General features: G+C 47.9%; 1 protein-coding gene across 2 annotated transcripts in view; it reads left to right on the top strand.

Annotated features, from left to right (window-relative positions):
- Nucleotides 1-2,081: 2,081 nt before the first annotated feature.
- NR5A2 (nuclear receptor subfamily 5 group A member 2) overlaps nt 2,082-11,602 on the top strand; it is a 99,627-nt gene continuing 90,106 nt past the window's right edge. For both annotated transcript variants that reach the window (XM_054833989.1, XM_054833991.1), the window contains exon 1: nt 2,082-2,397. In XM_054833989.1, the coding sequence (XP_054689964.1) occupies nt 2,334-2,397 (64 nt within the window). In that variant the 5' untranslated portion in view covers nt 2,082-2,333. The remainder of the gene's footprint in view (nt 2,398-11,602) is intronic.

Here is an 11,602-nt window from a genome sequence, read left to right on the forward strand (position 1 = left end):
TCTCTCCCCCACATACGGCAGATTCCTTTATAGAGACTCTTCTATATGGGTCAACAGTGCTCCAGCAATGTCTCTGATGCCACAGTGGAAAGTTTCAAACCACAGTATCATTTGCAGCATTTCTTTTTTATTTTATCCCCAGTCCCCAAAGACATGCCTTTTCTGTTGGAATAAATGATTGTTTTCATTTTTTATAAATAGAATTTAAAATCTATTTGATGACCAAATGAATTAGGCTAGACAGAAAGTGAAATTCTTTAGGTTTGTATGAAATCTGCTGAAAAAGCTGGCCTCCAGCTTTCACTCAGTCTAAACAGATAAAAAAATATCAGTGACCCTGAAAAATACACTCACAGTATCTGTTTAACCAGACTTGTAATTTTTTTTTCCTGTAATAAATAGGAAGATACTATCACATAGCATGTTTTGCTTTTAAAGGATTTCATACACATTGTGAGCCAATAATATTCATAGCATTGCTGTCAGGTAGCTTGGTACAGTTTGCTCACTTTACAAGTATAATTACAAGTATAGAAAAAGAGGAAGAGAAACTTGATTTCTGGAAAGTTTTGGTACACAAGTCTATATGATTCTACTTGCTGCATGTACCATACACAAAATGAGTGTTTATGATTGTGACTTATTAACTGGGTCAACAAATGTCTGATTTATACACTCCAGCATGGTAAATAAAGCATACAAAATGCACATGCAGTTGTTTAATAAGAATTTGGAAAATCAGGCCTTCCCTCTACGGCCTGCCATCCTTGCTCCAAGGTGCTCTAGAGGAGGGCAGTACTGCACAGACCAAGTAATAATTCAGGGTTCCTGGCTGTAAGGCCCGAGTCACTGCGCAGTTTGCCACATCAGCCCCATTTTCAGACCTGCTGTCTAGTTCTCATCCTGGCCGGGAGGAGCCTGAAAAGCAGTTTGGTTTGAGCAGGAACTAGCCTGTCTGCCACTTTATCATCAAAGTCTAACTACCATGACAAAGTATATAAAAAAGCATATGCTGCTTTACAGCCCTCTGCAAATTTCAAGAGAAAAAAACTCCCGCTGACTTCAAGAGGCTTCAGATCAAGCCCACAGTGGAATAACTTCTCTCTATTTTTCAAGAGACTTGAAATATCAAATATCATCTGATTATTCAGGCTAGAGTCTGATCTCACAGAGTGTATGCAGACTTAATCTATTGGGTTACAGCTGCAAAGGCTGCCAATGGCAGTGCAGTGCAAGGAGAAGCCACACTGTACTCAGGCTGCTGTCAATGCAGCACAATCTCACCCGGGGAGTTGGCATGCCCCTGCGTTTCCTCTGGTGGGTGTGAAAGCAGAACCTGACCCACTCACGGCTGAGCTGAAAAATCACCCAGTCATCTACACAGCTGCCCACCTTTATAATAATTATTTACAGCAAAACACTTGACAGCCATTTGACATCCTGTGAATAGGTATTGTATCTCGCAGCTTTAAAGGTGAGTGCAATACTATGTATCATAATCCTGGGATATCAATGTTTAACCCTGCTGTAAAGCTCTTTACTGAGAAAGTAGTGTACGCTTTCAACTAAACGGCTACAACCTGGAGCTAGTCTCCAGCCTGAGTACTGGGGCAATAAAATGGTTTTGTCTGACAAACCACCACCAGAGATTTGCTAGTGCTGTTACTCGGAGTGCAGAATCCCAAGCGCATTCAGAAGCCTCTTTTAAGGAATTAGCACTTGCTTGTTTTGCCATCCAAAGAGTGTTTACAGAAGCCAAAACAACCATGCTTGCTGTCCACTGTGCAAAGAGGCGATGACATCAAGAAGACAGGTCACAAGTCTGAGTTTATAGTCATTACACTTATGTTGGTATGGCTTTTCATCCACTCAGTATGCTCTTATGACCCCACAACTTTACAACCTTCCACTCTCTGGGCTTCATAGCACCTCTCCACTCTAGGTTAATCATTTCTCTGCCATTATCTGCCAAGAGTTCTTATCTCTTTTGCTGTCACTTTATAACAGGGTCCTCTTATCAAGCTGTACAAAATCACGTGACAGTGCCAAACCTATCACAAGTTCCAATTCTTCTGATTAGAGACTATCATGAAATGGGATACATGGTTTACAGCAGGTCACTAATGCTGGAAAAAGTACAGAGTCCACTCAAAGACATGCTTCTTACTTTCTGAATTCTTGGATAATTTTTTTGTTGTTGTTCATCACGCCGACTTTCACTGAAGGTTATTATAGCCTGGGTCTCAAGGCCAGAAAAGTTTACAGGCTGCACCTCTTCTGTACTCAATGTGGTACACCTTGCACCCAAGGGTACTGTATATTTACACCCAATAATGTCTTCTGGTTCCCACACAGCCACCGTACAGGAATCTATAAAACATGGACTTACATCAGTTGGTAAGTAACAGTTTTCTAACTGTTTTGAAGACTCTGCATAAATATATTAGATCTGGGGCTGCCCAAACTGAAAAAAATTGTTACAATTGGGCAAGCCAACAAAACTGATTAATTTGTACCTATATTTAGGCAAAAAAGAACTTTATGATACAATGTAAAAATGTAAGAAAATAGCTGGTGATTCACTGAGTAACACTTTTCTCCAGAGATAATGTCATTATCGAATATATAATCAGATAATTAATGGTATCTTTATCTATTACAATTGCCAATAACTGTGAAATTGTGTGTTTGTGCATGTATAAACATTTGCAAAAATAAGATTTAAATTGCTTCTGGCCTGACTATTCTTGTTGAAGAAAAACCCAGGAATGTTTTCAGGTCTTTTTTTGTAATATACATGTCAAATGCAGATTCTTTTTTATAGCTAAAAATGCAGATATATCATCATTCATTGGGGGTGGGCTGGATAATAAAAGTCAGTGAAGACTTCAGAGCAGCAAAGAAGTGAATATTTTCAGTATCATATGGAAACAGCACCCACCCCCCATCAGGAAGCCAGCAGGCACAGGTTGCTCTGGCTTGCAGGACCGAGGGGTGTTGCACACCCGGCTGCCCCGGGCTGCCAGGGCTGCAGCAGCTGTGGCCGAGCCTCAGCGGGTGCTTCTCCCTGCCACCTCCCTGCCCTTCTCCTCGTATTCTGCCTCTCGCCAGACACCGGGATCAAGGTGCTTTTCCCTTTGACAGAGTGATAGCATGCCCTGCCTCTCTGCCAGGGCTGAAAGGGGCTGGAGAAGGCTTGCCAAGGGAAACCTCTCCTTCGCAGAGCAGAAAGCTCCTCCGGCCCAGCAGCGCTGCAGGTTCCACAGCCCAGGGTTTTGCAAGGCTGCACCTTGGCATAGCAATTTATGGCAAGGATGAAAGAAGAGAGCTTTGGCCCCCATGTGGGAACCAGGGCTCGCTCTCCTCCTCTTGACCCCAAAGCGCATCATCACATGGCAGGCAAGGTGCTCACCCTGATGCTGAGTGTGATATGGGCACCTCACCATCAAGGGAGGCTCTGGGACCGTGGGGATGGAGGGCACAGCACCAGCTGCAGGAAATAACCTCAAACATAACTGAAACGTGACCTTGATCTCCTGGGTGGAGCTGCTGCTTCTCCCTGGGAAGGGAAGGGTGCCCATGGGAAGGGCTCCCACCTCAGACCTGGCTGTGTCCCAGGCAGCTGGCCCCTAGGGGCTCACTTCTCACCCTCTTCACCTGCCCTACATCTCCCACACCAGAACTGTGCCCAACACCACAGTGAGGTTTGCTGGGCTGCAAATGGATGGCTGGAGGAGTAATGCCCCATGGATCACACTACCAGGCCTGCAACTGCCTGCCTTCTGGCTGGCTGTGCCTGGTGCCAGCCCCACTTCGCATTGGGCTCCTGACACCTCTCCTTGGAGGGAGCCATGTGGAACCCCTCGGCAGTGCCATCAGTGTATCCCGTCCGCAACAGCCAGAGGCCTCACACAGGATGGTCCCAGGCATGTTGGACATGGCTCTGGCCAGGATCAGGCTGGGCTCATCCCACCAAAGCCACAGAGAAGTCAAAGCGAGAGACCTTCTGGTGCTCCTCTATAGGTGTGGGGTGCTCCTTCACACAGCTCTGCCCCCAGAAACACAAGGAAAAGGGGTGCCCAGCTGGACCTTGCTCTGATTTTTGCTGGTTTTGGCTGCCAGGGAGGGAAAGGTGCTGGAGGAGCCTCTTGTCCTCTCTCCTCAGCATTCATGGGATAGTAAAATAATAATATATCTCATGTATCTGAAGAGTGGTCACTCAAGTAAGGTTTCTCAGGGTAAAAGGATACAACCCAAGGAGAAGGGAAAATAAGACACTCCTATCTGTCATATTTAGACCAAGTGCCATTTTCATGGCTTCCAAAAGACTGGCAGGTCTGGGATCCCTAAATCATGCGGATATGAGAAACAGGTTGGTAGGAGACATAAGTTAGCAGAGCGCTGTTGTCACCACACCTCCAAAATGCGCTTATATGTGTGCTGTATCACAGACAAACTGGGACAGATTTGCAAAGCATGACCCAGAAAAAGCAGGTCTAAATCCTGTGAAACTCTCTGAAATCCTGCGTGCTCTGAGTCAGGGGGAGGAATTTGCCCTTGCATGACACTGCATGGTCAGAGCCCATGGTGGCATCCCTGAAAAGCACATCTAAGTCAGCATTGTAAACTGATCACCATGTACCTGTAAGGGTTAAATGTAACTGGCACCACCCTGCAGGCCTCTGCTTGCAGGTGGAGGAATCAAATAGGAAGGACCTCGATTCTGTTCTTATTTGCTCTTGAAAAGTAATTCTTTGGGAGAAAAAGCTGTCCTCCCAGGGTATAAGTACAATCAGCAGCAGGGTCAGGTGCTCCTAAGAGTAAATCCCATCCCTGGACTTTCACTTTTGTCAAGTTCTTCCCAGCGCTTCCTTGGCTTTTTCCTCTCTAATCTGAGGCAGACCAGGTGGGCTTGTGACAGCCTGCCATGGCCTCTGCAGCCTCCCACCCTGCCAGCCCCTCAGGCCACAGGCATTTGCTGCTTCCCACCGCAGGAGCTGAGAGGTGCTCTTGTGAGGGAGCACCTGCTTTGCGGACATGCACCCAGTGCATTCCCCCACCTGGGAATAAGTTACGTTTTGGTATAAATCAGTGACGTGCCACAGCAAGAATGACCTAGCTTTCTCCCAGCAAGGAGGGCCTCACCCAGCTCCCATGAATGCAAATCAGACTCCCCCAATTTAAATGGGAGTGGATCTGTCCCTTGGAGAGCAAACACAACCAGCCTGGAGCTGGAATGTGAGTGGGCACTACTGGTTGTTGATACCTGCTTTTAGACTGTAGTCATATAGTCAAAGAGGCAGCTAGAACATACAAAATCTTAATAGTACATCCTATCTTCCAGATGAAGAACATCGTAAGGACTTATAAAAATTTTTATGGATGTGCTATGATTTTTTTCTACCAGATGCTGGAGCAATACAAAGCTATTTGACTAGTTTTATTTTGCCTCTAACTAGCCTTTTGTCTTAGTGTTCTCAGGGACACTATGTAATTTTTATAAGCATAAGAAATGATTATTTAACAGAAATAACTGTTTCATTAATGTGAAAAAATGGTTATATAAGAGGAAAAAATACTTGTAGTTTCTTACTGTGAATTTTTTCAGCTTGTATAATACTTACTGCCATCTTAATTCTAATGTATGTCCTCAGGCAGTTTACAGTATTATAATTAGTGCTCTTGAGTTTGGCAACGGGTTTTTTTCTGTATTATTATTATTAAAATGCATATATAATGAAATTTCATATGATTAAGAAAGACAGCAAATACTCTCTTTGAAAGTTTGGATTGGGTTTTTGGCCAGCAATGATGCAGGGAAAGCTTCCATAGGAGCGAACAGATTGGACTGTGTGAGGACTGGGAGACATAAACTGTAGGTGATTTTTTTTTTTATAACAGTGAACTTTTGCTGTTATTCTTTATTTTTGTCAATTTTCTTCCCATTAAATACTTTCCCCATTGTTATATTGCAAATGAGCTATCTACAAAAGGGGCAGTATTTACATTTACACCCGATTTTTTCCAGTTAGTCTGATTTTAAATACTCAAATGTATGAAGTAGAAACGATGCTGCCTGTGGTCTCCAGAGGGAAACCTCCAATGCTGACAAAATGCCTCCAGCCACTTGTCCGTGTGGGTAATTTAGAGGTCACCTCTCAAACTTGTCTTTATATAGGGTGAAAGGGAAGAATTATCTGCAGCAGGAGTTGTGTTTGGCTGCAGTATGGGGAAAACCATTACAACTTCTCATGCCAGATTATTATTAATGTCTAGAGTTTACTCACATATTACACAAGTATATTATATATATTACATATACAACCCTATATATTAATATATATTAATACATTCTTATATACAACGAACAGACATGCATATGTACACAATCCTTATCAAGATTTCAAGATTTCTCAGTATAAACTATGCCTAGTTTATCTTCTTATGGTTTGTTTTATGATTCTATGCTTATATGTGGAGAAATCTTATATGATATATATAAGCTTAAACTTTTTTCATTATAAAGATCACCTATTAAATTATTTTTAAATAAAGTTTTCCAAGCTTCAAAACATAATTGGGGGGGGGGAGAAGCAGACCTAAAACATCTTTTTTTTTTTTTTTTCACCAGCACATCAAGGTCAGTTGCCTCAGCAAAAGAAATTTCATTTTTAAGCCTGTCTGTGCAGGATAGAAATCAATTATCTCTTATGATACAGAGACTGGCGCTCAGCCCTGACAGGAGCCTTGCTTTATATATAAATATATTTGGAGGTTTTGTCTTTCCAGACCAAGCTCTAGCTTTTTTAACTGGATGTTCCACACTCGGCTCCAAAAGGGCAGTACAGACAGAAACAAAAGAGCCTCATCAGAAAAGTAAATAATTATAAGTGCTGGAAAGGGGCGGTGGGCTCACGGCGGAGGCGGGGAGCGCCGGGACCTTCCGCGGCGTCCCTTCGGCCTGGCCTCTCGGCGGCTCCCGCCGGCAGCGTTGCCGGCCGCGCCGCACCGCGGAGCACCGCGCCGGGCAGCGGCTCCGCTTCTGGGTGGGCCGGCGCGGAGAGGGGACCCTGCTTTTGGATTCACCTCCTCGCCTCCCGTTAGAGAGGGGAAGCCGCCAACCCTGAAGCAGGCAGGAGCGATCAGAGCGAGAACGTTTTCCCGTCGCACCGTTAGCGGCAACAGGTCCAAGCAGTGCGGGACTAGTCGGCGTTTTCCCTACAGAAGTCATGTAATTTAGCGAAAAAGAAAAAAAAATCTAGCAGAGATCCTGTTTGCAAAACTGGATCTTTAAGTGTCCTAATGGATAAAGGCTGCGGTTCGCTGCTGATGCTATGGATCCAGGGAACCCCTCTCGCGAGCTCTGGGCATGGCTCGCCGCCTCCCGAAAGGCGCCCGGGGGTGCCTCAGCTTTCGCATCCCCCGGGGCCTCAGCCCTTCCACGCCTTCCAGTTTGTTCAGCAAAATCTCCGTCAGAAAGCCGCCTCGCAACAAGAAAAGACTAACTGTCCCTGCCCACACGCGTGCCGCCTTTCGGGCGGGCGGCCCCGCGGGAGGGAGCGCGCCTCGAGCCGGGCGGGCCGGAGCAGACAGCGGCAGGACGAGGTGAAGTGTTACGACACCTCACTGATGACTCACTTAGCAATAAAAGAAAGGCAATCACAGAGATGCTTTACCACCCACTTGGCCCGGCTCACTCCTCACTCCGGAGTCTCCTGTAGTTTTGCATCACGCTGCTGCCGGGTGTTTATAAGGCAGCAGTGCATTCCAGCGTGCAGCAGTAAGCTTGGCTGGGCTTGAAAAATAGCTTCTCGTCAATAATTGACTGTTTGGAAATGGTTCTCTGTGTCGGACCAGAGAGGATCGACATCTCCGTAAGGCAACAGTGAATGATTCGCAGCAGAAAAAAGGCAATAGGCTTTGGAAAGCGATGCTCTGTGGCGTGCGTTTTACTACAGAAAGCATTTCAGCCTAGAGCACCCACTCTGTTTCGCTGACAGTGGATTAAAAAAAAAAAACCCTACAGAAAAAAAAAAGTATATTTTTGCCGTTGGGGGTTTTGTTTATTTGTTTGTTTCAGTTCTCTGGAAGGGACAGTTTACTTTCTAAAGCCTGAGTTAGAGGCACTAACAGCGCCCGGTCAAATTAATCCCTAGGAATTAAAAGCAATTATTTCCTCTGCAAAGTGATGAGAGGAGCCCGTTGGCTACGGGATTTGGAAGGTTTCGAGGTACCCTCCCCTTCGTACCGTGGGGGTGATCTGTTTATGACAAGGAGTGGAGAGGGAAAGACAGGAGACGAAAGGGAGAAGAGAGAGGAGGGAGGAGAGAGGAGAGAGGAGAGGAGGAGAAGAGAGAGGAGGAGAGAGGAGAGGAGAGGAGAGGAGAGGGAAGAGAAGAGAGAAGAAGAGAGAGAAGAGAAGAGAAGAGAAGAGAAGAGAAGAGAAGAGAGGAGAAGAGAGGAGAGGAGAGGAGAGGAGAGGAGAGGAGAGGAGAGGAGAAGAGAAGAGAAGAGAAGAGAAGAGAAGAGAAGAGAAGAGAAGAGAAGAGAAGAGAAGAGAAGAGAAGAGAAGAGAAGAGAAGAGAAGAGAAGAGAAGAGAAGAGAAGAGAAGAGGTCTGCATTGGATACACTTTTCGTGGTGTAAACAGTCTCGTAAAGTTGGGCGTGAGAGGTGTGTGAGGTGAAGCAGCAAACTCGCGTTATAAACTTTCCCAGGTGCGGAGGGGTCCTGTGCCTGCCGTACTGTCACACGCTGCCTCCTCCGGGGCGTTTCCCGGGGCTGCCACGCTCTGTGCCCGGGGCTGTGTCTCTCTGTGCCCGGGGCTGTGCCGCTCCGTGCCCGGGGCTGCGCCGCTCCGTGCCTGGGGCCCTGCCAGCCTGTGCCCGGGGCTGTGTCCCTGCGCCGGGGACAGGCTGCGTGGCGGTAACTCTCGCCCCGCGCCTGGCTGAAGCCACCGGTTTCAGCGAGTGATTGCTCAGAGCGGCTCTGGGCTGGCGGCAAACGGGAATGCTCAGCAGGAGAGACAGGGGGGAGAGGATGTGGATTCCTCTCCTTCTTAAATACTTCCCTCTAAGTCTTTTTGATCGCGTTGGATTTAGACTTCCCAGAAGACAAGGTTCAGTCCTCCATTTATTTATTTATTTCATTTGCTTCTGCAAAGTTTGTCTTGAACATTCCCCCAAAAAGGTTCTCTTTCGCTAGTTTGCTTGCTGGGAAGATAAATCAAACCTTCCCCGGGACACTTTCTGACAAAAAGCTAGAAGGGAGCGTGCTATTTGTTGCTCATCGAGCAGACCCTCAATGTTAGAAATGTCCCTGCTTAGGGAAAAAGGCTTTGAAATTTGCCCAGGTTCTGTGGCCTCTTTGAAGCTGTAAGAAATTGGAGCTTGCCTTGAAATATCATCACATAGAACCTTCTACCTTGAAAACAAAGAGGTAGAAGGAGCTTCAGATTATTTAAAATCAGACTGTGTTTTTTTAATGTAAATGTACATACATTTAAATAGGGAAGTATAAAATATTCCAGGTCTTGCTCCTTGTACTAATCAAGGCTGCTGGAAGCTCCCCGAGCCATCATCTTTTATAATTATAATTACACGCGTCAATCAAGACCTTCAGGCAAAGTCAGAACAAGGCAAGCAAACTCAGGAGAGAAATCACATTAAAAAAAGTTTGGAGAACTTAGTAAGGAATGGAGAAGAGATTAGAAGAAAGGGTAATTAAGGTTGCTCAAGGCAATCGTGAGAGCTAGAACTCCATGTTAAATTAAATGTAGCCACAAGGGACCAGGTATCACTTATAATATGTACTGCCCTAAACTGTTACTTCGGAGAAATGAGGATGTGTAATAACCACTCCAAAGTATTTTCATCCATAGCTATAGCTCGCGGAGTGGCTTTGCGATGTACAGTTTGAACTCTCTCCAAACCCTTCCCCGGCGGAATTATATTAAGCCCACTAGTAGGAGCGAAGCGCCCTGGAACTGGTGCTAGGGCCGTGACCGAGGGGGAGTGTTGGCCGGGGAGAGCCGGCCCGGCCCGGGTCAGCAGCCGGCGGGGACAGGCGGCCGTCCCCGCCGGTCTGCCCGCGGGGACCGGAGGCCGCCTGGCCACGGCTGCGCTCGGGCTGGTTTCTCCTGCCATGTCTGGACGCGGGGTTTCCTTCGCCAGCTTTCGCCTAAAATGCGGGTGCCTTTCCCCGAGCAGCAATAACGAGAGCGGCGGCACGGAGCGCCCCGGCGGGGCGTCGCCAAGCGGCGTGACCCACCCGGCGGCGAGCGGGAGGGAAGGGACCGACTCTTTCCCCGATGGAAACCAGCGGGCTTCAGGACCCAGGTCCGGCGGTGTCCTGCCGATGTGTGCTAAACTTCCCATGCTCTGCTGTAAACGCAGCCGGAGCTGTGCTGTGACAACGCTTCTCCTGCGGGGAAGGGCTGCGAGGAGGCGAAGCTCCTCTACGAGCCGACCCCGAGGTCCTCTGGCCACCCGTCGGGCCAGCAGCAGGCTGAAGCGGCCCGGCTCCAGGCTCGCAAGGCCGGAGGGCCGCGGCCCCGCCGCACCGCGGAGACCCCCGGCCCACAGCCCGGACCCCCTCCCGGCGGGCGCCCGGGGGAGCGGAGCGGAGCCGCCGCTGCGCTGCGGACGCCGCCAGTGCTGAGCCGCCCGGGCTTAGCGCAGGGCGATGCCACACGGCGACGCCTGTCAGAGGGGTTGTTTGTAATTAATGTATCTAGGAACAGCTTCCCAAGGGCCGACATGGGGGTCTCAGCCCGAGCTACTTCTGCCTAGAGACGAGGGCATTCCCTTGGGATGGTTTTTAGCCACCTCGTCTTAGCCATCGAGCTAGCCGCTCCCGCAGCTCGCATGTTGCTGTGCTAAAACTTACTCGCAGGCGAACTGCTAAACTGTGAAATTATAACTTGAGAAATAACGTGTTGATATAGATCAAGAGTTCGCCTGCTCGCTCTCTGGCCCAAAAGGGAATGGGGAAAGGGTGAGAATACAAGGAGCCCGAGAGGTCCGAGCCTCTCTGCGCGTTGGGTCCATCTCCAAAATATCAAACCCTGCACAGAAAAGGAAAGAAAAAGACATTTTCTACTCCGGTGGTGGTGGTGTTGGGTTGGCTCGGGATCTGCGCTGAATTAAGCAAAGGTCTCTTCTTCCAATTACTGGATGCGAAAAGTTTAAACTGTCTAGCAAAGAGCACAGCCGAGTCCTCTCTCTGCACGTGGAGGGCTTGTCCCACCGCTGGTCACCTTGCGATCATCACAAGTATTCAGTAAGTTACAACAAGGGTCAGTTTTCACAAGCTCTGTCCCAACCGATGGGAAACACTATACCCTGTGCTGGAGAGAGTTTCGCGCCTCACTTTCAATCGGAAGCAATTTTCACCGCCAAATATTTTCAGTTCTTAATATACACAACGGAGATTAAGGTGTCACAGTACGGGCAGCCGAGCGCTCGGGCGGTGGGCTCGGATGCTTTCAAAGGTGCAAATATCACTCATGCCACATCGCCAAACCTACGCGACGCACTGAGAGCGGAGCCCCTCGGACGCTTTCAGCGTGGAAGGGGCGGGAAGGCCAGCGGGGGCGGGCAGAC

The sequence above is a fragment of the Grus americana genome, chromosome 8 (assembly GCF_028858705.1).
Source record: "Grus americana isolate bGruAme1 chromosome 8, bGruAme1.mat, whole genome shotgun sequence".
Classification (NCBI taxonomy): domain Eukaryota; kingdom Metazoa; phylum Chordata; class Aves; order Gruiformes; family Gruidae; genus Grus; species Grus americana.